The sequence below is a fragment of the Ochotona curzoniae genome, unplaced genomic scaffold (assembly GCF_017591425.1).
Source record: "Ochotona curzoniae isolate NIBS_2020 unplaced genomic scaffold, NIBS_Ocur_1.0 contig_4514, whole genome shotgun sequence".
Classification (NCBI taxonomy): domain Eukaryota; kingdom Metazoa; phylum Chordata; class Mammalia; order Lagomorpha; family Ochotonidae; genus Ochotona; species Ochotona curzoniae.
This window is the reverse complement of record NW_024466312.1, coordinates 6,254,282-6,282,079: the sequence shown is the minus strand read 5'-3', so window position 1 is coordinate 6,282,079 and position 27,798 is coordinate 6,254,282. Positions and strand designations below refer to the sequence as shown.

At 58.8% G+C, this 27,798-nt stretch overlaps 1 protein-coding gene across 2 annotated transcripts; it reads right to left on the bottom strand.

Moving 5' to 3' along the window:
- Positions 1 to 72: 72 nt before the first annotated feature.
- ASIC4 (acid sensing ion channel subunit family member 4) lies at positions 73 to 20,470 on the bottom strand. 2 transcript variants are annotated; one of them, XM_040986429.1, is made up of 10 exons: positions 19,785 to 20,470; positions 5,092 to 5,236; positions 4,857 to 4,984; positions 4,554 to 4,716; positions 4,086 to 4,142; positions 2,244 to 2,397; positions 902 to 993; positions 733 to 812; positions 466 to 570; positions 73 to 369 (listed from the first exon to the last, which is right to left on the bottom strand). In XM_040986429.1, exons 1-10 carry the CDS (start codon positions 20,364 to 20,366, stop codon positions 256 to 258), a joined length of 1,620 nt encoding a protein of 539 aa, XP_040842363.1. In that variant the 5' UTR covers positions 20,367 to 20,470; the 3' UTR covers positions 73 to 255. The 2 variants fall into 2 exon arrangements, with proteins under 2 accessions (XP_040842363.1, XP_040842362.1); XM_040986428.1 differs by lacking the exon at positions 4,086 to 4,142 and having other exon boundaries at positions 19,785 to 20,428.
- Between the last annotated feature and the right edge of the window lie 7,328 nt (positions 20,471 to 27,798).

Below are 27,798 nucleotides of genomic sequence, written 5' to 3'. Positions count from 1 at the left end.
TCTGCTTCCCTCCAACAGGGGCCCCTGTCCAGGGGTCTTCTTCCAGCCCTCCCTGGGCACCAGCCTGGGGGTGGGGGCTGTGCACCAGAGGGACAGAGCTGTTGATGTCGGGCTGGATGAGAGCAGGCTCTGAGTCCTGGTCCCCTGGACGAGCTCCGCCTCCTCCCCTTTCCCTCCTAGGAGCTGGAGGAGGAGACCAGGCTGGGATCAGAGGAGGGGGATCCCAGATGCCCAGATTCTTTGCACAGCACCAGCCTAGCAGGCAAAGTCTTCAAAGAGGCTGCCCGGAGTGCTGTGGGGGTGGTGGTGGTTGGGAAGCAGGCTGCTGGCACCCCCGCCCTCAGTACAGCCTCGGCTCTGGCAGGGGCTCTGCAAAAGGAAAGTAAGTGTGTGTGTATGTCCATGTGGCCTTGCACGGCCAGCCCTGGGACCCTCTCCCCCAGAGACAATGCTCTGCAGTCTCACCTGCTCCTTCAGCTCCTGCAGCCCCAAGGTGGAGATGCCCCCAGCAGAGGTTCGCAGTGGGGTCTTGGGCTGCCGCCATGCCCGCTTCAGTCGGTCCCAGGACACCTTGAGACAGGACACAGCAGTGGGCTCTAAGCCCCTAGGCCTGCTGGCCCGATCTCCTGACTCTTCAGCGCCCTCAGGTGGCCTGGCCAGGGAGGGCTCCAGCCAAAGTCCAGCTCCACCCGGGCCTCTCCCGACCCCACCCCGCCTCCCAGGGCCCCTTACTTCATAGATGTAGTCGAGAATCTCCAACAGGGTGAGGATGCTGGCACCGATGAACAGGCTCATCTGGCCCCCAAGATCTCCTGGGGATCAGAGTGGCAGGATCAGAAGGAGCCGGGCTGGACCCAGCCTCCCCCACCAGTCCTGGGGCAGGGGCAGAGGCCGGCCTCACCCAGCAGGGCTGACAGCCCATAGGCTGCTCGCTGCTCCACAGCTTCAGAGGTGAGAGCCTCAAAAAAGACATCCAGCACCAGGAAGTTCTCCCTGTGGGGAGAGGAAGCAGGGCACCCTTGGGGACCCCCTCCTCACTAGGTACTTAACAGCCCAGCAGATCCTGATGCAGACCCCCTGAATTGGGGAGCTGGTGAGTAGCCTCTGGGCTTGAAGGCAGCCCTCCTGCCTCCTGTAGTGTTCACTCTGCATCATACTTGGGCCACTCTAGAACCTTCGGTGGCTCCCTGCTACACATCCGTCCATACTCCCTCAGTGTTAGAGACGTGTCCATGTTTCCACCGCCGTGCCTTCCAATCCAAACTACCATTTGCTCTGCTCTTCTCCATGCAGGCTCACCTCGACATAACATCTCACAGCTCTCTACCCAGCTGCTTCTCACACCCCTGCTTCTCCTCCAGCCCCAAGCCGGGTCCTAAGAGGCCTGGCTGTTGTCCGTCCCAGGGCCTGGAACTCAGCACTATGCCAGCAGACCCAGGCCCACTCACAAACTGCCCCAGGGGTTTGTGTCATCATCATCTGTTCTTGTGGGACCCAACCCTGTGCCTGGTACCCGGATCAGGCCCTGTACTTGCTCAGCTGCTGTTGCCTGGCCCCAAGTTCAGGTAGCCCTGCTGCAGGCCATTTTGTCCCTGTCCCTTCCTGCCTGGCCTCGTTCCCTCAGCACCGTGTTCATGTGACATGCATTTCATAGTCTGCACGTTGCTGAGAGATGAGAAACTGAAACCAAGGGTGCCCATGATGACAGGGCCGTGGAAATCAGACATGAGGTATCAGAGGCCCATCCTGGAGGCGGGGACATACACAGCACCTGAAGAATGGGCAGCTGGTTGGCAGCTGTGGGGTGGGCATTTGGCCCTACAGTGAAGATGCTGCTTGGTAAGCCTGCCTCTGTTATCAGAGGGTGTGGGTTCGAGTCTTCCTTCTGTTTCTGTCAGCTTCCTGCTAATGCAACCTTGAGAAGGTAGCAGTAGGTGGCCCAAGTGCCACCCATGTGGGAAACCCAGATGGAGTTCCTGGCTCTTGACTTCAGCCTGGCCCAACCCTGGCTGTTAGGAGCATTTAGGGAGTGAACCAGCAAATGGAAGAACTCCCTCTCTGTTTCTGCTCTCAAATAAAACTAATAAAGAAAATAAAAGGATTGGGAGTGTACTCCTGGCAGGCGACTCACCATGCACAAGCATGCAGCCCAGTTACACACACACACACACACACACACACACACACACACACACATGCTCCCATGCAGCTACATGCATGCACACATAGGCACAGGCACCTACCGTATGTAGGTCACATTGCGGTTGTATTTCCTTGCCAGGTAGCGGGCTGAGCCCCTGTTAGGGATCCTCACCATGGAGATCTCCTTCCCGTAGCGGGTCAGGTTGCAGGGAGTGGGGCAGAAACACGGGCCCCCGGAGCCCCCACCCAGCGAGTCTGCAACACAGACGCACCCACTGCAGTGGGGGAGGAGCCTGCTCCGAGGCAGGCAGATCCACAAGGCAGGTCCAAACCAGCTCTCCCCCAACCCGACATTCCTGGAGGACAGCAGGTGGAGAACCACTCCCCCACATCAGACTCCCCAAAAATGTAGGGGTCAGCAGGCCCTCTTCCACAGGAGTAACTCTTTGCCCCCTCCAGAAGAAAGGGAGGGTCTTGCAGCTCAGAGGGAGTTGCTAAAGCACGTCAACCCCACAGAGCCTCAGACACGTGAAGACACTAGGATGGGTGGACAGATGGATATGCTGACAGACAGAAGGGCAGATAGGACGCGCATGCCTGATACACTGCATTGCCTCTGCTCACTCCTCATCCTCCTGTGTGTCCCAGGGCTGACCTCTGGCCTTGGGCTAGATTTGGTCGATGGGAAGCCTCAGCAGCATCAGAGGGCAGGAATGCCTAGCAAGTGTCAACATACTTCTTTCCCCAGCACCCTCCCTGCCAGCCCTCAGGGCATGCCACAGGACTCTGGGTGGGCGCCCCAGTGTTCCCTGCCTGCCCAGCACCTCAGGGCACGCCACAGGACTCTGGGTGGGCGCCCCAGTGTTCCCTGCCTGCCCAGCACCTCAGGCCTGGAGCAGGAAAGCTCCCTGTGTGGCTGTCGCCTTGGGCTGTCCCCACCCCTCTTCATCCAGTTGTTCTTTCACCCAACACTCTTCCCCTGCCCTTTGGTAGGTGGCCTGGGGGTATGGCTTCTCCAAGATGCCATCCTGCTGCTCCAGAATCACAGATCGTCCCTAAGTTCCCGTCACAGCTGGAGAACTACCCTGAGACCTGGCATGCACCCCACTTCAAGTCCTAGTCCCCTATGGCTCACCGGAATATCCCTTGGCCTTCTCGCACTGCCTGACGCCCTTGTGGGTGACTCAGCCTGCTCCATGGCTCTCACCCCTCCCTGTTCTCTGCCTTGATGCTCAGCTACACTGTCCAGCCCCACAGACACAAGCACAAGCTCTGGCAATAAAGTCTGCAACACATGCTGTCTGCACCACCTAGAACGCGTCCTCCACTGCACCTGGCTGGCTCCAAGTTGCCCCAGGAGCCTTAGTCCTAGATAACTTCCTCCAGAAGTTCTCCCTGTCTCCCCTGCGCATCCCTCCTTGGAATGCGCCTTGGTGCACCCCTGAGGTCGCCCTCTTATGGCCATATGGCGTGACAAGCCCTGTCTGCAACCTGGCCATGCAGTAAGCTCCACAAGGCAGGGCTCTCACCCCACTCTCACCTCCAGCAGGCTGTAGCGGTTTGGAGAATGAATGCATCTATAAATGAAGGGATGGGTGGGTGGATAGATGGAGGGTGGATGAGCTGTAGATGAGGAGGACCTGTGGACAGAGGGGCTGCCTCACCCACACTGCCAGCCACCCGGGCGTTCTCCCTGAGACCAAGGAGTTGGGCATTTCACTTGGTTGAACTGGGGCAAGAAGCCTAGGTTTTTGGATGCAGTCCTGGATTCTGCCATCCCCTACTCTTCTGCCTCCACTTACCCAAGTGTCTGAAGTCTGGGATAAGGTCCAACCCTCCAGAAAGAACCCTCCCCCCAGGAAGGGATCAGGAGGAGAGAAGGCAAGACATCAGGAGGAAAATAGACACAGGGGGAGGGCAGGGCAGGGGCAGGCAGCACGGACCCAGGGTGTGGTCGGCACACTCAATGTAGATATTTGGTGGACAGATGGTCTCGTTGCCTAAAAGAAGAAAGACAATCAGTGCTGGAGCCTGTGGTCCCTTCTCCACACCAAGCACACATCTAGATGGGAGCACACACACACACGTGTGTGTACACAGATGTTCATGGATGCAAGCACACCCAGAGAAGCACACAGAACACCTGCTCAAGTTGTAAGCATGAATGCATGTGTAAACGCAAGCAGGTGCACACCTGCACACACACACATACTAACATTTACGTACATGGATCTGCGCATGCAACTCCCATGGACACACAAGTCCACACATGTACACACATGTTCATGCTCACAAGCATGCATGGAGACATGTCAACACTAGGAAAAGCCCACGCTCCCTCCCACAGGTGTGGGTGTGCACATGAGGGTGTTCTGCCCTGAGGCTCCGGAGCCCTGCAGGGTGGCACACACCTGGCATGTGCACCATCCGGCAGTGGCAGCGCTGGAGCACAGCTTCCTTCTCACAGCGCAGGCGGCAGGCAGACACGCTGTAGGCAGAGTAGCCCTGAAGCTCCGGGTACCTGAGGTCACTCTCAGCCCGGCAGTTGCCCCAGGGCTGTGGCAGGTAGGTCAGCTGCAAGAGGTGGAGGACAATGAGGTGCCCTGGAGTTGGGGGCGTGCCAGCAGGTAAACAGGGAACTTCTGGAGGGCAGATCCAGGCTCAAAGGCATATAGGTCTCATGTCCCACCCCTGGCCCAGCTGGCAGCACTCACCCGCTGTTCCTGGCAGGACACGAAAGTCTGGAAGCCCGGAGACACGCCGAAGCCCAGCTCATGGATGTAGGGTGGCTCCTCCTGGCTATGGATCTGCACCCGGATGCCGGCCTCAAACGATGTCTCGTCTGCCGGCAGAGATGGACACTTCTGCATTTCAGCGCCATGGGGAGGGCCCCACCCGGTACCCAGCTCGCATGCCCAGGCCTGCACCCTCTGCCCCTGCCCTGCGTACTTGTCTCCCGCCAGATGGGCAGGTACTCCTCCTGCTGGATGTCCAGCATGATCTCCAGGCCACTGCCCATGCCTCCTGCCCGGCTGGGCAGCGAGCTCTGCGGATCTGCGTTGAAGGTATAACATTTTCCATAGCGGGTATAGACCTGGGGGTCGGGGAAGGAGAGTGGAGATAGGGCTGACACCACACGCCGAGGTCGCTAGCCTCTGCTGTGGACCACAAGAAATGACTGTCTCCCAGCTTGGCATTACAGCCCAGCCTCTCCCCTGAGCTCCACCTTTTCCATGCAAGATGAGAAGGCAGTAAGAACCGTCACTGGCTCCCCAACTCCCACCAGCCACCACCTTTACTCCAATTCCCAAGTCAGAATCCTCCAAACCACCTCCCTCGCCTCAATTCAGTCCTGCAGCGGGTCCTAGAAAATTCTAATCTGAAGCCCACCCATTTTCACAATCAAATCTTCCCCTAACAGCCTCCATTTTTCCACACCCGCCCCTCCCCCTCCTCCACTTTGGAATGCTCTTTCCAAAGTTCTCATAGCCAATCACATCACCCGTCGGCGCTTGCAAGCTGCTGAAATAACACAACACAACTTATATAAAGACAGCCAATACCAGCCTCTGCTGGCATTCCATATAGGTGCTGGTTTGAGTTCTGGCTACTCCACTTCCAATCTAGCTCCCTGTTAATGGCCTGGGAAAGCAGCAGAGAATGGTTCAAGTGCTTGGGTCTTGGGAGCCCTGGAAGAAGCTCCTGGCTCCTAACTTCAGAATGGTCCGGCTCTAGCCATTGCAGTCATTGGGCGAGTGAACCAGTGGATGGAAGATGTCTTTGTCTCTCCTCTCTCTTTGTAACTCTGCCTTTCAAATACAAAACAAATAAATCTTTAAAAAGGAAGGAAGAAACCAACCAGAATGGCTTCTCTCTTCCTGGAGAATGAAATCAAATTTCCTGTCTCCCCTGTCACTCCACCCCTGAGACAAAAGTCTACACATGGTGCCCTTGCCTCCTTTGCTCCCCATGTTGTTCCCTAGCCAAGCTTGATGTCACACTCATATCCACCCACAATTATATGTAGCAGCACCTGCCACACACCCAAGTTTGTGGCTCATTGTTCACTGCCTGACCTGAGATGGGCTGGCTCATCTACTTGTCCCCTTGCGCACGGTGGATGCCTCTCTCCCCATCAGAATCATGCTGCACCGCAACCCTGATTCTGCCCGGCATTGCCCCCCTCCAGGGCGGGACCCACAGGACGATTGTATGAGCATTCACGGGGCACGAGGACTCAGCTCCCATGTCCGCCGGTTGTTCTCCTGTGTGGACGCCAGGTGGCGCCAGCACCCAGGAGATGGATGACGAGGCTGGAGCCGCAGGGATGGGAAAGACGTTGCGGGAGAAAAGCCGATTGTAGTTTCCGCCTGCCAGGTTCACCCCACAGAGACGAGCCCCTGGGTCAAACCCATCACAGGCAGCACCTTCCCTGGGGCAAGGGGTCGGCGCCCTCAATCACTCGCGCGCTCCCCCTCCCCTCTCCTTGGGAACGGCTTCACACACTCCAAGAAGTTGGAGCAGTGGCACCAGCTGCGTAGGAGAGGAAGGGGCGCTTCCAAGGGGGCAGGGAAACATGTTGGGGTGGTCTAGGCCATTGCAGGGCAGCATTAGGATCCCGCCCTGCCCGTCCCCGGTCCTACTAAAGCACCCGAGATCCCCACCCCCTGCAGGCCTTCTGTCCCTCTGCTACCCCAGCTTGGATAAAAGACTGGGTGCAGTCAACCCTGCCTGCTTCCTCCACTCTGCACACAGCTATGGGTGGGTCTGATCATTTCCGGGGTGCAAACCGCGGTCCAAGAGCACCAGCTAGGGAACAGAGACCAGGAACTTGGCCTGCCTGAAGGCTTCCTCTCACACCATAGGGCTGGTATCCATCCCAGCCCATCCAGGTGAGATGGGGAAGGATGGCACCACCTGACACCTGCTTTTTCATCCTCTCTCCTATTCCTTCCTTCTGCACCTCCTCAGTGCACCTACTTGCTCATTCCCTCTTCATATCTGCTGCCTCCACATCTGCTGTCTCTCAATTTCCAGCTGCCTCCACACTGCTCCTGCTCCATCATGTCCAGGGAGGGTGGGGCTGGGGAATGGCAGGGGCCATTCCCAAATGCTCCAGGCCCTGCTCTCAATCCTCTGATCGAATCCTCTCAACTGCCCTCTGACTTTGATGTTATCATCTCCCCATTCTACGAATGAGGAAACTGAGACTTGGAGAATTAGGCTGATCTGCCAGTTTCCCAGGACTAGGACATCTTTAAAGTACAGATTCTGATGTCATGGACTAGGAGCAGGCAGATGGGACAGAGCTGAGATTCTGCCTTGATTCTGTGTTGTCACAACCTGCTGGCCCACAGCCCTAAACAGAAAGGTGCTATCTTAATGGGGCAAGGGTCCAGCAGGACAGCCTGCTCCTAGACATGGGGCTGGGTGCCAGGTCCCCTGGACTCTGCCAGCATGTCAAGGGAAGATGTAGTGACTATGTTAGAAATTGGCTTAATGGAGACTCATCACGATAGCCTTAGCGCTAAAGTCCTTGCCTTGCGTGGGCCTGGATCTCATATGGGCATCAGTTCATATCCCAGCTGCTCCATTTCCCTTCCAGCTCCCTGCTTGTGGACTGGGAAAGCAGTAGAGAATGGCCCAAAACCTTGGGACCCAGCACCCACATGGGAGACCTGGAACAAACTCCTCACTCCTGACTTTGGAATGGCAAAGCAGCTGTTGCAGCCACTTGGGGAGTGAACCACAGGAAAGATCTTTCTATCTTTTGTTCTCTCTGTAGATATGCCTTTCCAATAAAAAATAAACAAAACAAATCTTTTTTTTTTTTTTTTAAAGAATTGGCTTAATGAGCAGATTAAGCCTCCACCTACAGTACTGGAATCCAATATAGACACTGATTTGAGTTCTGTTCTACTTCCCATCCAGCTCCCTGCTTAGCACCTGGGAAGGCAGTAGAGGCTCCAGTAGATCCTCTTTGGGATGGTACCTGCATGGAAGGCCTGGAAGAGGCTGCTGACTTCGGATCAGCTCAGCTCTGGCCACTGTGATCATTTGGGGAATGAACCAGATGGGATACCTCTCTCTTTGTCTCTCTACTCTCTGATTCTACCTTTCAAATAAAAACAAATACATCTTTAAAAAAATATAACACAAGGGGGAAAACAAAGAACTGACTCAAATCTCAAAGAATCCCACTTCTTCATATTTGGGCCAAAGCAAATGCTGGGTTCGGCTGGTGCTAAAATGCCAGCTTTGCATGCATTTGGCAGGGTAAAGGCCAAAGCATGGGTCGCATGGGGGACCCTAAGGAGAAGCTGCTTGCTGGTGTCCCCCAGCAGCTGGCACCACCTCGACAGAGCCCTAATGCCATGCAATGTCACGGTTCTGCTGCGGCTTGGCCTCCCGCTTGAGAGCCCAGGGATGCCATCAGAAGTGTTGGGGATGAGGCCTCCTCCCCCCAGCAGCCCCACGGTGGTCCAGGCCCAGGGAAAGGCTCCTTTGATGCGCTTTCTCCTTTGAGCCGCTAAGGAAGCTACATGGAGTAAGTTCCTCCCCGGCTAGGACAAGAAAAGTGGCTCTATCAGGCATGGCAGGGGGGTTAGGGAGAGGAGGGCATACACGGCATGGGGTGAACGGCTCAGTCACAAGCTGACCTGAGTGTGGCAAAGTGCAGTGTGCAGGGAAGGGCTTCCTGGAGGACCGCGGTGACCTTGGCTGGGTCCTGAGGCAGCCTCCCTAGCCCTTACACCTGCTGTGCCCACAAGATGCTGAGCCCTGTTTGGGGCTGCACAAGCTGGGTTCCTGGCACATGAGGTTAGGAGGTAGGGGGAGCAACCCAGACCTGCAGGGGCTCCCCTGGAGGGAATGGCCCGGTCTGACAGACAGGATGGAGACCCCCTGCACGGTCCAGGTCGAGCTCACTGCTGGGCAAAGCACTGCGTTGCCGCGGAGACAGTCCCCGGGCCAGGCGCTGGCAGCAGCAGTGGCGTTGGAGCCGCCAGCTCCTAAGTGGCAGAACTCTGGTGGCAGCACAGCCCCCAGCTTCTGCCATGGAGACGGCACGGCCGCTCGGCCACAAGGTCCCAGTGGCTGGCCGCGGCCGCCTGCCTGCGCTGGCCCGCGTGACCCTGGGTGTATGAGAGAATGGAGAGCCTGGGGCTCGGGCCCAGAAAGGGCAAGGTACACCCAGGTGCAGACCACCACCTCGGGGCTCTCAGTACCCAGGGGCTCTGTCCCCTCACCTCCTGCGTCCTTGCTTGTTGCCTTTACTCCCGGGCCCTCCTGCCCAGCCCCAGCCAGGGCACATGGCTCCCCAGAGCAGGCTGGAGACAGGATCGTGTGGCACAGGATACAGGTACCCTACATCCCCATCCTCTTCTAGCCCACTCTGACCACCCCACCGCCAGGGCTGGCCTGGACCTCAGCTGGAGCTGTCTTCCCTAGCTTCTGTTTACGGGTCTCAGTCTGTTTCTGAAGAGCTTCTTTTATCTCCTTGGCCCATGTGCCCCAGCACCTGGTGCCCTGTCCATCTGGGTGCTCTCTGCCCCGGCCCTCTGTGACGCTCTCATGTTGGCCTTCCTTGTGCTTCATCCATCCTCAGTCTGTGTCTCTGGGTTTCCTCCAAGACTTGACCCCTGGGATTGAGGTTCTCCAATAATCCCTCCCCATCCAGTCTGCCCTCCTCTCGACCTGGGGTCTGCCTCAGATCAGAGCTCAGCACAGAACAGTAGAGTCTGTTCCCCGTCCCTCAGCCTGGCGAGCTCCACCTACTCATAGCTCCCCCTTCTCCAGACAGTACTCCCCCAGCAGGCTGGCCCTCTTCCTGGCCCGCCCGGTCCCCTGCCTCCGCCACCCCCTTCTTACCCCAGCCCACAGGGTTAACAGGCAATTAGCAAGGCCAGAGCTCAGCACCCGTGAGCTGGAGCGCCCTGGGCCGCCAAGAGATAAGAAGCAGCCAGAAGCAGCCCGAGGCCAGGCTGCACTAATCCCAGAGCTAATCTGCAGCCTGGCCTTTATCTCCACCTCCTTCTGGGCACTCTGCCTCTGCCAAGGCCCTGGCATCTCCTGTGCACCCCACTTTTCCATGGTAGCTTCTGCTCCCTTCCTTTAAATATCCTCAGCCCTCCCTGATGAGATCCACCTGCATGCCCCTCCCTTCGTCCCCTGGAATAACCCCCTTCCTGCAGCAGTGTTTAGGCGTCAAGGGGCACTGGAAGGGGTACAACTTCGTCAGCCTGGTACTGTGACTAGCTCCCCAGGGTCAGACAGCTCACAGTCCTTGACCTCCACTCGGACACACAGCCTCCCCTGTGCTGCGTGGGTGGGGAGGCATTAGAAGGAAGGTGACATCAAGGCCCAGCACCTAGGTTACTCAGCCCCACCCCACACTGCACAGGCTGGAAACAAGGACAACCCCCGCCAGGTGCACGTCCTAGGACCCTCAGGGCTGGGGACAAATTCAGATGCAGAACCTGGTCCCCCTCCCCAGCTAGCGGCAGTACTTATCACTAATGTTCCTCCAAGGGAATCACGGGTACCGGGCCACCGATGGCCTGCCAGGCTTAACAACCTCGCTGCACCCCAGTTTCCTCACCTGCCAAGTGGGGGCAGAGACAAAAGATTGATGTTTCCATTGAAAAGCAGAATTAGGAAGAGAGGTCTTCAATCCTGGTTCATCTCCCTAAATGCCTGCAGCATCCAAGGCTGGGCCAGGCTGAAGCCAGGAGCCAGGAGTTCCATCCCCATGTCTCAGCTGGGTGGTGGCTTAAACCCACATCCTTACCTCCCAGGGGCCTTAGCAGGGAGCTGGGTTGGCGGGTACTCTGATAGGGGTTGTGGATGCCCCGAGAGACAGATGAATGTGCTATACCACAGCGCCAGTCCCATGGGGCACAGGATTCTAAACCCAGCAGGACAAAGTCCAAAATCCGTCCCTTCCTGCCACTTCAGGTGTGTGATTCAACCCCACTGCTGGGCTCGCTTGTCGGCAATAGAGGACCAGTGATTCCCTCTTGGAAGGAGGCATGAGGCATGAGGCGGGCAGGGATGGTCGGAGGGACACACAGCAGTTGCTCTAGAGTTCAGAGTCCACTTGATAGCAGAGTTCCCTGCCTCTTTGGCTTTGAATGCTTGCTCACCCATTCTCTTAGTGCATCACAGCCAGGGTCAAGATTCTCCATGCTGTTTTTGGAGCTGCTGAGGTGATGGAGCCCGCTCAGGGCAGAAGCTCCCCCATCACTCTAAGATGTGTTGTCCTGCCAGGTGGGAAGCTTGACCTTGCTCACAGGGATGGGAGGGCTAGTCTGTAGCATTCATACTCCGTGGTGGAAGCTCTCTGATCCTAACCACAGGCACTCCTCGGGGTGCTCTGCGGAAAGGATGTCCATCTGTAATCGCAATGGCTGGCATTCCCAGCCATTGGTGCCAGTATCAATTCCAAGGATACAGTAGAGATAAATTCCTGGAGCCTCACAAAAACCCTTAGACAGACACCTGCCATCTCCAGTCCCCATTTGACAGTCAAGACAATGGAAACACAGGGAGGGTAAGGAGCCTGACCCATCCACATCATGCCCACCAGTGGTTTTGGCCTCAAGTCCCTACTCATATCCACTGCCCAGCCAGCACGCACCTGCCAACGGCAGGTGCCAGGAAATGGTGTAGCTGTCAGACAACCCCGACATGTGCGACACCAGCCACCGCTGAGCCTGTGCCATGTGCCAGGCACTGTGCTGGGTGCCCAAAAAAGCCTCAGAGAACAAGAGCCTGGGCTTGAGGAGCCAGCTGCTTGGCTGCCGAGGTGTTTATTCATTCAGCAGGTGTTTGTTGGGGCAGGTATTTGGTGCGGTGGTTAGGATGCTGCATGGTATGCCTGTATTTCAGAATGCTTGGGTTAAAGTCCCAGCTCCCACAGCACCTGCTAATGCACACCCTGGCAGATAGCAAATGACGCCTCAGGGAGCTGGATCCTTTGCCACCCCGTGGAAGACCAGGAGAGAGTGTCTGGCTTCTGATTTCTGCCTGGCCTAGCCTCACCTGTTGCAAGCATTTGGGGAGTCAATCTTTTTCTATTTTTTAAATAAATAGAATATTTTAAAAATGTGTACAGTGCTTGTTGAGCATCTCCATCTCTTCCAGGTTCGAAATGCCAAGCCGACTGCAGGGAGCAAAAACGGATGAGCCCAACAGCCAGGTGGATGGTCACACATTACCAGTGATGGCCCAATGCTCTCCCAAAACCTGCAACAGCAACAGGAATCCAACTCGGATTCCGGGAAAGTCTCTCTGAGCAAGTCCCTTCTCAAGCGACAGAGAGAAGCCCGGCCCCTTCTGCAGCATAGCTGCTTCTGCAGGTGCACGTGAGGACCTCCAGCCCCAAATCAGCAAAACTCCAGGATCACAGGTTTTGGAAGGCAGCATCCTCCCCTAGGTGAGACCAGGAGGCTGAGTTCTCAGTGCTGGCTCAGATGTAAATGTGGAAGCCCTTGGACCCCACCAAGGCACCCCCATGCAAAGCACCCCCAGGCAAAGCACCACATTTCATGGAAGAGGAGACCGCAGGGCTCCAGGACCAATCAACAGTCAGACCCCATTCTCCAGAGGGCTGCCGTTTTAAACCCTACAAAATCAATTTAGCAGGCTGTTGTTACAATATGTGTAAGTGCTAACCGGGGGCTCCCCAGCCATTCCTGGCCCCTGCTGTAAAGTTGTTGGTTACTAGTTCGGCTTCCATCTTGGAGCAACGCGCCCTCCTACGGCTGAGAAGGTGGCGGTATGCGGAGTGGGTGTGTGGATGTGCGCCCACCAGGGACTCCAGCGGCCACAGTCCGCGCGTACTCCCGCACCGTCCTCTGCGCCCGCAGCACAGACCTGGCCCGCACCCAGAGTGCGGCCCCCACGGGCCGCGCCGCGCTCCCTCCTGCGGGGCAGGCATCCATCAAGGCGTCCGGGCGCCCTCCCTCCAGTCTCCTCCGGGCTCCTCGGCTCTCCTCCACGGGTTTGCCTCATTTGCATTCCCTCGGCTCCCGGGCTCCTCGGCAAAGTGACCTCCGCGCACACAGCAGCGCCAGAGGCTTCCACCGCCGAGGGAGACTCCGCCGCCCGCCGCCCGTCGCCACCGGGAGAGGGCCGAGAGGAACGGCAGCCCCGAGAGTCGGGCAGGGGTCTTGAACGGAATGGTGGTTGTGGTGGTGGTGGTCTGGGGGTGCTGCACACGACGGCGGTTGGCAGGTAGAAGCCCGAAGAAGCTGTAAGCCCGATAAAGCAGGGGCGCTGCAGGACGCAGTGGGATTTGAACCCGCGACCCCAGGTCCCCAGCCTGAGGGAGTGAGCTTTAGAGCTCGGCTTCCGGATTTTCTGCAAGCTGTGTCCCAGAATCGGTACCCTTTGCTTGCTTTGAACCCCTGTTCTTCCAAATGTTCCTCCACGGTGCCGGGAGACTCCGCAGGTCCCCCTCCTCCTCCACAGAGGGCCCAGCACAGCCCCCCGCCGCGCCGCCTCCCGTCCCCGCACCCCCCCTTGGTATTTACACCTTTCACACATTTGTAAGCTATTATCCTGTCCACGCTTAGTCACCGCTGAGCCAAGCGCCACGGATTTAGCTCCTTTAATCTTTCCTCCTAAATCAATCCTCCATTTCCCCTTAATCATCCCGTGGCTCCTCTCTGAACTCTCTCGCTGCTGCCTGGCTGCGGCAGCCTCTGCCCCACTCTGCGACTGCTCCCACCACCCACTCCACACCCCAGCCCCAAACGGTGTCCCCAAGGGCACAGGGAAGGAGCATTTGAGGGGTGGGCAGGATTTCCAGAGCCAGTGCCCAGCCTGCTGGCCACCTCCCCCCCCACTCCGGGGGCGGAGGAGGGGTATGGGGAGCTGGAAGGTCCCCTCCCCCTTATATTCTGGACCTTCCACTCCCCACCCTCTGACCTCTTCCTCCCGACGTCGCTTCCCCTCCCACTCCAGTCCCCTCTCTGAGATGGCTCTGAAAGACCCCAAGTCTCCAGCTGGAGCTGCCAAAAACAAAACAAAGCAAAAATCCCTCTGCAGGTCTTCTTCCCTCTGGGCCTCCCATCTTCTCTGTCCAGCTGTGGGGGCGGCAAGACCCGGGAGGATAGGGGCTGCGGATGAATCACCCTCGCCCCCTCCTCCCGGGGGACTGTCATCTCTCCTGCCCACCCACCCCCTTTGCCACCACGCAGTCCAGCCGTAACCACGGCCTCGCTCGAGTGGCAGAGAGGGTCGCGGTGCCGGCTGCTTCTGGCAGGAACTTATTCCCATCCCTTCCGCACCCCCCCAACAAGCCAGGACCTGCCATCCACCACAAGGGGGAGCAAAATCCTCCCAGGAAGACCCTCACCACCCCGGGTGGGGGCTTGGGGGAGAGCTCCCAGGAAGAAGCTGGAGCAGGGTTAAGAAAGAAGGAAGATGGGAGGGGCCCCAGCCAGGCCAGGATGAGGGGGCCATTTCTCCAAATGCTAATCAGCATCTTCCGGCAGGGCAGGGAGCCGCTGAGCTGGTAATGAGCCCAGCTCTGGGCTGATTCCTGATTAATGAAGAGGCCACGGGGCTACAGAGGGGGGCAGGTGGGGCACTTCCTTTGCAGCACCCAGTGGGTCACCTGAGCAGTCGCGGTCTCTGTCCTGCCATTGCTGGACCACACGGCTCCACAGCCTAAGCAGCCGGGCCGGCGAGCGCCCCCTCCAGGAGAGCCCTAGAAGCCGCAACTGAAGGAGCTGGGGTGATGGCAGGCAGGGGGACCCTAAGGCAGCTCCCCTGTGCAGTTCACAATCCGAAGGAGTTTGATTAAGATCGTCAAACTCTGGAGCTGCTTTTGATAAAAGTGCGTGAGAGCTGCCAAGCTGTTCCTTGGTACAGGGGGTGACAGCCAGAGCCCAGGGCAGCTCACTTCTCTGAAAACTCCACACTTCCCTGCTGTACACCTTCCAGGACAGGCCCAACCCTGGAATCAATTTTAAACTCAGTGTCCTCTGGGTCTGTGCCTTGGGAAGAGACGGGCCTATTGGGGGCAGAGGGCTGCACAGGGGTCAGTGTGAAGCTCATCTGATAGATGAGTGGTTGGATGAACCGCCGAGGGAGTCCTCTCTCTTGCAGAGCCAAGGCAAGGGTCAGCCCTTAGATACCATGGTCCTCACCGGAAGGCCAAACTTTGGGATGAGGATGCAATCTAAAGCTGCCCCTTCCATGGCCAAGGACAGGAGTTGAGGGGCAGACTTCAGTACTGGCCTGGCCACACCAGGGCTAAGCCAAGTTCTGGGATACTGCCAGGGTTACTGCCAGGTTCCCCAGCCTGAGGGCTGGGATAGCCAGAGAGTGACTGTGGGGTCGTCGCCTGCTAGTCCCCTTGCCTCAGTGCCATCCCGGGTAGCGGCTGGGTGGGGCTGGGAGAGGAGGGGGGAGGGCTGTGAGGGGGACTGCCCAGCTGGAAGAGGCCTTGTCTAATTGTGCCTGATTAGTAGAGAGGAAGAGAACAGGGCGAGTGATTAATAGTCACGGCACTCAGCAGCCTGTGGGGAAGGAGGGTTGGGAGGGGGAGAGCAGCCTGGGATCTAAAGGGGACGGATACAGCGAGGCACCCACAGGCCCTGGTCTCCTGTCCTTCTTGGAGGCAGCCTGGCCCCTGAAGTCTACTGCTGTACTCTATGAGACTCTCCACCTCACCCCCACCCCATGCCTCAATCTTCCAGAGGAATGGAAAAGAGCAGGGTTGGGTACTACACCAACCTTTGCCCACACAGGGTCTGCAGGCAACCCACGTGCCCTACCCCCAGCTCAGCCTGGGACCTCAGGCCAGAGAGTCAATCACAGCCCCAGTCCAGCCTCAGACATCCTTTGTGAGTTGCATTCCAGCCCTCAGAACCCCATCTCCCAGCACCACTGTGAGCCGCGCTGTCCGAGATGGCAGCCACTGGGCACGCACGGCTTCTCTGAAATGGAAAACTCATCTTCCCCATCACACTCATGGTGTTGCCAATGTTCAGCAGCTGAGTGCGGCCAGGGACGGCCAGACCCAGGACATCTGCATCCGCAAGAGCTGTTTTGTTGCTGGCGCTGATCAGGAAGGTGCACGCACACATTGCACATGTGTGTGGAAGGATGGTAGCCAGTGGGGGTGCTGACACAGAGCAGAGGAGGGTGCTCATGGAGAGGGGAGACGTGGTAAAGGAAGGTAGCCACAATGTCACTGCTTGGGTCAGGAACCGGTGGGCAGGGTTGAGAGTAGCGAGGTTAAGCATAGGCAGGTGCCAGAAGGGTGGCAGCATAGCTGACCCTAGCATGGTGCATACTGCATGCTCCAGGCAGGGTGTGAAGCTCTTGACTGGAATTTCCCTAATCTTCAGGACAAACCCGAGGTGTTTAGACTCTAATTCCCAGCTGACAAATACAGAAACGTGCTCATGGAAAGCTTTGTGGCCTCTTCCAGGACTCACTGCTTAAAGGATAGAGCTGAAGTTGGACTCTAAAAGACAAAGAAGGCTCCAGACCCTACCCACCGTACCTCTGCGGTGTTCTGCCCCAGCTTGGAGGAGACACTGCACAGCGGCAGGGAGCAGAGGGACACCCTTGCATTTTACAGCTAAGGAAAGGAAGCAAGGGAGAAAGAGTGGGTTGTGCCCTCTGGGAAGCATGCAGCTGCAAGGAGGGAGCGCCCTCAGACGGAGGAGAGCAGAGAAGGTCTGGGCGAGGGCACACATAGGTAGTGGTGGAAGCAGCAGACATGGCTGCGAGTGTGTTGGCATGAATGTGCAAGAGAAAGACAAGAGCTGTGGAGCCCAGCTGGGGGTGGGCAGAGGTGGGAGGGAGAGGGCACAGCCTCTCCTCCCTCTTTCACTTCCCTCACCTCCTCTCTAAATCATGCCCTGCCTGCCTCATCCCTTCAGCCTCCTCAGCCCGTGTCAGTCTGGAAAGGCCCACCAATAGCTTGAACTCAGACCCTCCACTGTGTGCACCTGCCTCACCTATCTGTCCTGGCCCCCTGAGATTAATTCTTGCATGCTTGCTTACACTCTAAGGGTTCCTGTCCCTGCTCCAGGCAGCAAGCCACCTAAAGACAGGACCTGGGCCCTGGAGTTTTTCTTATCTGCTATCACCTGCTCCCACTACCACAGTTCCCAGTAGGGAGCCCAGCACACAGTAGGTAGGCAGAATCAGGGCAGGGGGTGGGGAGTGTGTGTGGAATACATGGATGGACTGGCTGGGCTGAATGGGTGTAGATAAAGGGATGTTGGGGAGAGCGGGGTGAGAGCTGTGACCGCAGTAACAGAAGCAGGAGTGGCAGCTTAGGGGACTGGGGGAGGGCGCATTACCGGGAGTAAAAATAGGCTGGAAAATGTGACATTTATTAACTTGGATTCCGGACGAAAGGTCACAGCAGAATGGGGAGTGGGAATGTGAAAACAAGGAAGGCAACAGAAAACACACACCAGCCCCTTTCCGAAGCCCGCAGCTGTCACCCACCATCTCACCACCCACAGCCTGGCAGCTACCCTGCCAACCAGTTCACGTGCCCATCATGGGCTCTCTGGCCTCACCAGACAGTTCGTGGTGGACCCTGTATCCCCAGCGGACCAGAGGCCGTTGGTCACAAGCCCCTCCTCCACCCTTGCCCCAGGAACACCTGGACTCCCTTCTCTTCCCCACAGCCTAAACCAGGCATTCCCATCCCAAACTACAACTCCACCCCAGCCCCAGGCCTCAGACTTCAGGAGGTTCTACTCTCCTGGCTGAGGCCAGGATTCCAGAGGCACTCACCATCCTCCTCAGGGGATTCCCTGTCCCTGTGTCCTCCTGGCACCCCCTCCTTTCCAGGAGGCTGGGCAGGAATCCTCTGCCCCCTCCCCTCACTTCCTCAGTCCTCTCCTTCCCTTCCTCCCCTGCCCTCCCACTGACATTTCATTCCCCTTCCCTGCCTGTGCACAACCCCCTCCCCAACTCTCACTCAGGGACACAAAGACCCCATTGATTTCTGCCCCAAGAGCACCTGCTGAGACTGGGCTCAGAGGAGACCATGAATCCTAAAGGCCACACACACACACACTGCACACCCTACCACCTCCTTGGCAGCCCTCCCAGCCCCAGTATGGGGGAGCAGCGATGTGCCCTGGATGAGGGGGTGTGCAGCTAAGCAACAGGCAGTGTCCCTGACTCTTCTTGCAATGCCATCCTCTCTTCCCATCCCTTGCTTCTGCCTCCTCCCTGCCCCAGCCCATGGCAGGAGGCCTCAGACCCTGCACATGTATTGGGGATCAGGAATCTGGTTGGAGCAGTGAGCGAGTGAGGACCAGGTGGGGGTCAGGTGCTGGGCTGTGATCAGGGAAAGTCCACTTTGCTGCTGGAGGCTGGGCAGTGCTGAGCACCATGTCGATGCCATGATGCCATACATTTGCATATGCACAGGGCAGTGGAGGTGGCCAGGATGAGAATACATGAATCCACAGTGCTGGGTGTCGGGAGAAAGAGCACTGACAACCTGCAAGACACACACACATGCCTGGGGGACAGGGTGGGTGGCAGGGGGAGATACATGAGACTAGCTCAAGCTGACTCCACTTCTGGCCAGGATGCATGTCTGTGACCATGCACATGTGAGAGATGGCGCCAGCAGCCCCTTGCATGGCAAGTGATACTTGGGCTACCTGGGGGCCAGGGGGTGGATGTTAGAAGAAGGACTGGGATCCACAGCATGACCTATGCCCCACAGCTAAGCAAGGGCTGGGTCTCTCTGGGTGTGTGTGAGGGTGTGGGTGTGCAGGTGTGCATGTGGCTGTAGTGACAGGGATACGGAATGGCAGTGTGCAGGGACCCATGTCTCTAAGCAGCAGCACACATGTGTGTGTGTGTACACCAACAGAGAGGGTGACTTAAGCCCATCAAAGGGAACGAGTGAGTCCCGGCAAAAGAGCCAGATTGGGCAGGGGAGTAGCAAGAATGGGAGATGGAGTGGGGACTGGCCAGTGGGAGAGTCTGCAGGGGGCAGCATGAAAGAGGGATGTGTGTGGATGCCTGCAAAGGGGGGGCGAAGGCCCAGAGGCAGAGAAGGGACACTGGCTCCCAGTGTAACCGGAGCCTCACTCCCTCTAGCAAGTCTGCAGGGCCAGCTTCCCAAGAGGCAGCCCCTCAACCTGGCTATAGCCAGGAACCCCTCCCAACACCCCCTCCCCATCACCTACATCTTCTGGGAAGAAGCACCCCTCCACCACCACGAAGAAAGAACAAACAAGAGCCAAGTAGTGTGAAAGGGGGCCCAACCTCGAGATGGCACATCCCCAACCCTGCAAGCTGACCACCAGCCCCAAGACCGTTGGGCCCATCCCCAGGGTATGTCCCACCTCCCTCTTGGTCCCAGCCCTGCCGAAGCCACAGGACCAAGAAGAGAGCATCGACAGCTGCTCCAGGGTAAGCGCATAGGAGCGCTGCTGCTCCACACGGCTGGGAAGCTGGAGGGAAACTCCTGGCGTGGGGGAGACACCAGGCCAGCCTCTGGTGGCGGAAGGCAGGGAAGCCCTGTGGAGGATGCCCGCCCCTCTCCAACACACACACACACACCACACACACACACACACACACACACACACACACACACACACACACACACACACACACACGCTGGCAGCACTCACCACAGAGAAGTTGCTGGCAGAGCAGTGGTGCCCACTGAAGTTGCAGCTCTTGAGCATGTCGGCTAGCTGGTGGCCAGTTCGGTTAAGGATGTCGACCATGTCTGGTTCCGGGTACCGCAGGCCAGCAGCACGGTGCCCATCCCGGTCTTTGGGGGGCAGCCCTGTCAGGTTGGCCAGGTGAAAGATGTCGGCATCACTGAGGGCTGAGTGCCGGAAGCGGTTGATATTGCAGAGGGTGACGGCCGGGAAGCCTGCCACCGGGGCTGGGACAGCCGGGTCCATTGCCACCAGGTGAGGCCGAGTCAGGTAGCCCCAGGCCAGGCCAACAGCCTGGTACAGGAAGGCTGCCAGTGAGGTGAGTAGGGCAAGTGCCCACAGGGCTCTCCGTGGTCCGTGGGGGCCTGGGCCACAGGCCCGGCCCAGCCCATGCAGGGTGCTAGTGCTGGCGAAGGTGGCCAGGTCGCGGGGGGCTGCTGCCCCTGGGGCAGCCCCCAGGAGGCTTTGCTCATCCCCTGCCTCTTTCTCCTTGGGCTTCGCATCTTCCTCAGCGAATTTGATTTTGCACACAATCTCAATCGGCATCTGTCCCCGGCTGCTGGGACCGGCCTCTCTGTCCTGCCCTCCCTCCCTAGCAGGCAGCCCCGTGCCCTCCGGAGTGGCGGCGGCGGTGGTGGTGGTGCTAGTGGTGGTGGTGGTGGTGGTGGTGGCGTTGGCGACGGCGGCGGCGGCTGCTCTTCTAAACTCAGGGCAAAGCGGGAGGAGGACAGGGACGGGGTGGGGGCCCGAGGTGGGGGAGTCACTCCCACTCCCAGCGGCTCCGCAGCCCTGGTGCGCTGCCGCCTCTGCTGCCTCTGCTTGTCTCTCTCCTCGATCGTCTCCTTGTGGCTTCCCTTATCAGCACCAGCACAGCTGTCAGCCCCTGCGTGTGTCCCTGCGAGCGAGTGAGCGAGTGAGCGAGGGAGCGAGCGCTGCTCCGCCACGCCGCGCAGCCCCAGTCGCTCGGCTCAGCATGTGCTCGGGAGCCCACCCCATGCTTAATAATTCAGGACATGTCAACAGCGTTTCACCGGCGGCACCGGGAGCAGGAGCCAGGCCAAGGACCGGGGTGGCCCCCAGCTCAGGACAGCAATCTTGGGAATGGGACTGCCCGTCACACCCTAGCCACTCATGGGGAGGATGGGGGAGTGCCCCAAATGTCCACCCAAGGCACCCAGGGCAGGGCATGCTGCCCAGGGTGCCTGGCTTGCTCTGCTGCTCTCCTAGCTCAGAGCTGGGCAGGGTCAGTTAACTCTGTCCCCCACGTCCTGGCCTCCCTGACTCCAGCCCCTGGCCACCACCTGATCCCACTACCCCACTCACGCAGCAGCTTCCAGAAACTCCTTTATAGAGAGCCACTTGTTTGAATGGGAGGGGAGGGGAACAGAGAGAGGAGGGCAGGCAAGAGAGACCAAGGGACCACAGGGACTCCACTGAGATCTTTGGCCTTCTGGGGCTTTACTCCAGCACCCACTGTAGCCTTGGCTCCCCGGGGAGGCTGGTTGTGCCGTTTGCCAACTGCGTGCTAGCTTGTGGCTGGGATGGAGGGCATGCTGGCTGACTGGCACATCTGTGGCCACTTTGCTTCCTCAAATTTCTTGTCACACTGGTTTGGAGGCAGGGTGCTGAGTGAACTGGCTAAGCGTCAAAGGGAAGGGAAGGTAGGTGTGTGATAGAGGAAGAAGAAGAACCCCAAGGCAGGAGTTGGGAGGGGCGAGTATAGGGACAGTGCTGGGCTTTGGTGGGAAGGGTGCTAAGCTAGGGAGACTTGGGAGGGTGAGGGGACTGGTTGAGTGGGCTAGGGGAGCCCCTTGGCAGCCTCTGTCTACTGCGGGGGAAGCAGACATGTGGCTGTATCACAGGCAGAAATGGGGATGCATCGGTGCCCCTGGGAGGTGGGGAAGACAAGAGGAGCCGCTTGTGCTCTGCGGGGCCATGAAAGAGCTTGAACCCTGATGGGGAGCAAGCATTTGCCCCCCCAGAGGCAAGGGTGGGGGGCTGATTAATCGGGGCGCTAATGAGCAGCCAAGAGAGAGGAAACTTGGAGGGGCGGGGGAGTCGGCTCCATCGATCCGAGCCGCGGAACCAGCAGCAGGGAAAAAAAAAAAGTGAGAAGAGAATCGATCTGAGGGAAACGGCAGCTGCCGGGGATTACAGCCCGAGGTCCACCCGCTGCCCAGCGGCTGGCCCTCCCTCCCCTGCGTCCAGCCTGGCCCAGGGGAGGGACCAGGTCGGCTGGCCCACGGGTCAGGGAACCATGCATGCACACATGATGTCCGTCCTGGCTGCACAGGAGGCCAGCTTGGGGTCTCTATAGGAGGGAGCCCACTCGGCTACACTGGGCGCCCTGTCTGCCTAGCTTGTCCCTAGCCTCTTCAGCAAAGTGGCTTCCCCACCAGGATGTCATGGACCTGGGTTGGCTGGTGCCCCAAGGTGGAAAGTCGAGACCCCTGGGCTAAATAATACCTCTCTTCTGACTGGGGGCATGGCCTCCAGGAAGGTGAACATGGGGTTGGTGCCGGCAGCAGCTGCTGAGTTAGCTTCAGTCGGTCCGGGTGGCCGCACATGGTCCTCTCCTGTGTCCTTCCACCCTGGGAGACTTCCAGGCCCCCCAAGCCCCACCCACCAGCTTTCCTCCCATTCAGCTCGCTCTTTTCCCCTTTTTCCAATATTGATTTTTCCTTTACTGGGTGTGTTTTTTTCCTCTTTCTTAAAAAAAAGTGATTTAATTGCTTTTTTAAGGTTACTTCAGTCTGGGGCTCTGCCAAGAAAGTGGGAGCTGCCCCCTAGGCTCTGCCCAATGCTCGTTGCTGCCCTGGCATCGGCGCATGTCTCTCAATCCCTTGGCTGCTCACTGAGATCTCGGGGTCACACCCTCCCCTACCACACACTCTGTCCTTCTGCTGGCCTGCAGGTGTCTTTAGCCACTAAGGAATGGAGGTGGCAATGGGGATGCAGGCAGTGAGGGAGGGGATTGTGGAGAGGCCAGGCCACAGAGCAGGAGTGAGCTGGGTGGCTGTGCTGGGTGGAGAGTGAGCAGTGAGCTGCACACATACTTCTCCACTGCCCTGCTGCCGCCGGGCCCCCCAGGAATTCAGTGAGGAGCCCTGGGAGCACCGCCTCCCTCCCATCCTTCCAGCCCATGTCTTGGTCTTGGCCTTTCCCTAGTCCTCTCCAGCGCCCTGCTGCTCCCCCCTACAATCCCTACACACCCTCCTCGCCCCTGGCCCTGGGCCCCTCTCCTCTCCCTCTCCTGCTTCCCTGCCTGCCTCCCTCTCTGCCCGGCTGCAGTTGGGTGATAATCTCCCTCATTTAGCCTCCCGGCTGCTTCCCCGGCTCATTGCCCAGCTGGTCCCTGGGGCCCGGCCCAGCTTCTTCCCCACCCCCACCCACAGTCCTGCATCCTGGCTCCCCCAGCCCCTCCCTGGCTATCCCCCACCCACTCCCTGGGGACCAGCTGCCCTGGCAGTGAAGCATCAGGGCCAAGGATGGGCAGCCAGGATTGGAGCTGGCTTTGAGCAAAGAGAGGTGGGCTGCTAGAGCCCGGGGAGTTGGGGGGAGCGGCTGGTGCACAGAGAGGAGGGGAGTTGTGGTGGTGAGGTCAGGATGCGGAGCTTCGGCTGAGGCATCCTTGTCCTCCAACTGTCCCCATTGCTCGGATTTGTCCCCAATCCAATCCCTCCCCTCAGGATGAGGCACGCTTCTTGATGGTGAGAAAGGATGGGAGATGGACTGAGGGTTAGATGAGAGTAACACCTGCACAGCTGACATGGCAGGGCTAGGAGTGGGGGCCAGCAAAGGTAACATGGCACAGTATCCTAAAAGGAGACCTAGAGCTCACCCAGGCACCCCAAGTTGGGGGATGCCCAGATACCCTCCGTGGAGCAACAGGAACCCCTTCCCATCATGTGGGGGGGCTGAACTGATGCCCAGCTGGTACCACTCACAACCCTCAAACTTCTAGATAGTGTTCTCCACCCAGACAGGCTCCTACCCCAGGAGACACCCGCTTGTCAGCCCTGAAGGACCAATCACCTGACACTGGTGTGGACCAGCAGAAGAGCCAGTGTGGGACAGATGTGGGTGGGAAGGGACAAGGATGGGGGAGAGGAGGGCTGGGGCCAGGCCGGGTCTGGCTGGTGAGCGAGCAGCGGTGACAAACGGGCTGTGCGGGGGCCGAGGGGCGGGGGGCGGACGGCGGCTGATTTATCTGGGTTATTTATGCCGCGGACGAGGCAGCAGAAGCGGTTAATGAGAGTCCTGGTGAAGGGGGGTAGGGAGGCCTGGACGTGATCTGAGGCGATTGAAGAGGGTTAGCATCCCATCACCAAGCCCTGCCCCCACGGTCCATGGGCACTTTTTGTACCCCCCTAAGTCCCAGTCATCCCAGGGCAAGCTCAACCCAGCACTCCCAGTGTTGCCGAGGCAATGGGTCACCCGTGTGGAAAGGGACTGTTCTAGGATGGGTGGAATCTGGAGGGACCAGAAAAGAGAGGGAAGAAGAAAGATGATACCTCTACCTCCTGCTGGCCAGAAACTGACCTGTGGCCTGCCAGGAGGGCTGGGAGGGGAGAGACCCGCATGGAAGCAGGTGGGCACCCCACAAGCTTGGAGCTTAGGCTGAGCACAGGGCATGGGGGTGGGGTGGGTGCCAGATCTGGTGCCAGCCAGGAGCCACGGAGGGGGGACCTGGGTGGCAGTGGTGGGCTGGGAGGGAGAGGCTGGTCAGAGAGCAGAGAGCCTGGAAGGAGGGAGAGAAGATTCAGAGGAGGAGGGGGAGAGGGCTCTGCAGCAGCGAAAGCTGCTGGGAGCAGATAAGGCAGCACAGTAGCCGGAGGGATTAAAGCTCGGAGGGGCATGGGGGGGGGCTGCGTGGGATGGGGTGGGGAGCAGGGAGGACAGGGTTGAGGGCAAGACATCAGGGCCAAGGAAATGAGTGGGAAAAATAAGAGCCATGATGGGGTGGCAGCTAGTCAGGTGGCTGTGGACTGGGAGAGAAGGACCCCTCTTCATCCTCTGTCCTGGGGAAAAGGACCCCTCTGGCCTTGATGGAGAACCCCTCTGAACTCCACGCAGGTCCCGGGTCATAGGGCTAAGGGACAGCCACACTGTGGAGCACAGGGGCTGGCGGGTGGAGTGACCAGGACCAGCTGGCTCTGGGGGTCACAGAGAAGAGGGCACACAGCGCCTCCCTGAGGTGGCCCCCGGGAGCCACCACCCAGGCTTGCAGACCCTGCCAGGCTGTGCGGCAGGACCAGCTTTTCTGCAGGGGTGTCTGTGGGAAGGGGTGTGGGCTTGGAAGCATGGCAGCTGGCTTTTCCAGGGGCTGCATGCCCCTAAACCACCTTTCTGTTCTCCCAGAAGGGTGAGCATGGGACAGGCAGAGTTCCAGCTCCCTCCAGATTTCAGCCCAGGGCAGCTTAGGGGTGGAGGAGAGAAAGTCAGAGGAGGAGGGGAGCGAGGAGGAGGGGCTGGAGGAGGGGAGCGGGGGTGGCAGGCGGGGCTGGGTAATTGCGTGTTTGCCAGTTCTCCCGTCTTTGCGCGCGAGGGAGCGTGTGTTGGTGGGTGTAACTTTGCTTGAAGAGTGTGTGTCTGTTGGCAGAGGTGTCAGTGTGTCTGTCTCAGGGGTCTGGGCTCTTCTTGTCCCCCCCACCTCTCCGCTTTATGTTTTGGGGAGCGCAGCTCTAGGCACACCCAGCTGTGCTCTGCGCTGATGCAGCAGATGTAGCGGGGCCCCAGCTGTGCCTGCTTCCCAGAGAGGGGGAGGGGGCTACAATCTGCTCCCCCATAATGGCTGCTAAGTGTCAGGGGGGTTGGGAATCAAAGCAGAGCTGGGTCCCTGGGCCTGTGGCAGCCCCCATGAAGGGACATCGGGGAGGTGAGGGTCTTACCACCCTCACCTTGCCCCATCCCACCCTGGCTTGGCCACCCTTTCCCACCAACCCCCAATCTATGTTCTTGGCTCAGCCTCTCCTCCTTTCCTGAAGCCCATCCAAATTTCTCTCCACCCTCAGTCCCTGTCCCTGTCCCCAGCTTTCCTCCTGTCGTCCCAGCCAGCATGGTGTCAGGGACCCGCCCCCACACTCCCCCTAAAGCCCCGGCCCCCAGCTAGCTCCCCCTCACTGATCTTACAGAATAATCTTTTTATGGAAACCGAAAAAAGCGCTAATGGCAGGAGCACACCCCTCCCCCGCATTCCTCCCCCTGCACATCCCCCACTTCCCACCCCAGTTCCCTCTTGGTTCTCCCTTCTTACCCTCTCCCTAGGGCCGAGGAAGGTTGGATGCAGGAAGAGCCCAGAGGTGGTTGGGAAGGGGGCTCCCCTGCATCATGGGGCTGACCCCTCAGAGATGGATGGGCAAGAGCTTCTCCCAGCACAGCAGAGGGCTGACGAGGGGAGGGGTAGGCACTGGGTCCTCTATCCTTCGACACTCCCACCCAGCAGAAGCTGCCTCAGCCTAGGTAAGGGGCTGTGAACAAAGATCTCAGGTGCACCCCCTCCAAATACTGACCCTTTCCCCCTTCAGTGCCTCTCCCCAGCCTGTCCCCACCCCCACTAGGTCTAGGAGGGGGTGTCCCGGGGGCCAGGGCCTGACACAGACTTATTGGATTTCACGCTGTTTTGCTGAGAAAATAATTAAATTATCATATTTATGATGGAGCTGCCATGGCCTCTGCCAACCACTTGGAACAGAAGGGTCAGGACTGGGGGAGGGGAGGGGACGGATGGCACTCTGGCCCTGCCCACCCACCCACCACAGCCCCTTCCTCCAGGAGGAGATGTCCCCAGGCCAAGTGGGCACCTGCAGCCTCCTTCTGGCCCCAAGATGGCAGCAGGGCTGGGCTGAAGGCAGGGACCGTGGAACAGGAGAGCGGTTGAACAGAGGCGGGTCAGGGTCAGGACTGTTAAAATCTGGGTCACTTCCCACAGGCTCTGCTGAGCATGCAGGGTCTGAGGGACCTAGGGGTCACGTCCAGCCCAGTGCTGGGCATCTGCCAGCCAAAGACCTCAGCCTGGCACTGGAGAACACATCTTCCTAACTGTCTGCCTGTGAAGTGATGAGATGTGGGGCCCATCCCAGCCCTTGTGCCAAGCACAAGGACCCGGCCCCCTACCGCCTGCCAGCCTAGCCTGCTGCCAGGACCCCCTCCTCCGGTGCACCCACGCCCTGCTCCCCCCATTCTCTTCGGGTAATTAGATTCCTCTCAATTAGCAGATTACGATCATTACCAGCTCATCTGGCAACTCAGCTTTGCACCCACAGCTGGGGAAAGAGGGGACCAAAAGGGACACACAAGGGTCACAGGGCAACAGGAGAGGGTGGGAGCTTGAGCCACAGGGCAACACCACAGTGATGGGAGGGGGCAAGCGTGCCCCCCACTGTGCTTCCAGATAGATTGCAGAGTTCATGCCTACCCTGCCTGCCAGGGGAGTAGAAGAGAGACACACATACACATGAGGCCTTGGGCGGAGGCGAAACCCCCAGCCTGCTGAAAGCCAGGCTGGGAGCAGATGGAGCTGGCAAAGCAGGGACCAGGCCAGGGCTAGGCAGGAACTGACAGCCAACGGCTGCGGGTGATCAGCTCCGGGCCCAAGGCTCCCAGTCGGTCCCTGTGCCCACGGGAGAAGGATGGAAACCCTAAATCCTTCACCCTTCCTTTAGAACCTTGATGCTTAGGAGCTGAGTCAATAAGGAACAACTGGGAGGTGAGCAAGCTGGGGCAAAGGTGGGGGGTCCACAGCGTAGGCCAGGAGGCCTGGGGGTAGGGTGATGGTGGGGGTGAGGGGGTTGCTCAGAGCTGTGCGGGAGGCTGAGGCAGCAGGAGGGGGAGGTTTACCAGGACTCTAGATTCATTATTCATGAGCCTGCAGCAATGACTCCAATTTAAATGCTAATGTGGGGGGGCCTGACTCAGCCATCACCCTCCTCAGGCCCCCACCCCACCAGGCCAGGAACAAACAGGAGTCCGTACTGGC

Excerpts from the sequence above, each read along its gene's own strand:
- ASIC4 (XM_040986429.1), bottom strand. The coding sequence starts at position 20,366 with ATGCCGATTGAGATTGTGTGCAAAATCAAATTCGCTGAGGAAGATGCG. Across the intron at positions 4,717-4,856 it reads TGTCCTGCCAGGAACAGCGG|CTGACCTACCTGCCACAGCC; the intron begins GTGAGTGCTGCC and ends CACCTCTTGCAG. Across the intron at positions 4,143-4,553 it reads CCGGATGGTGCACATGCCAG|GCAACGAGACCATCTGTCCA; the intron begins GTGTGTGCCACC and ends TTCTTCTTTTAG.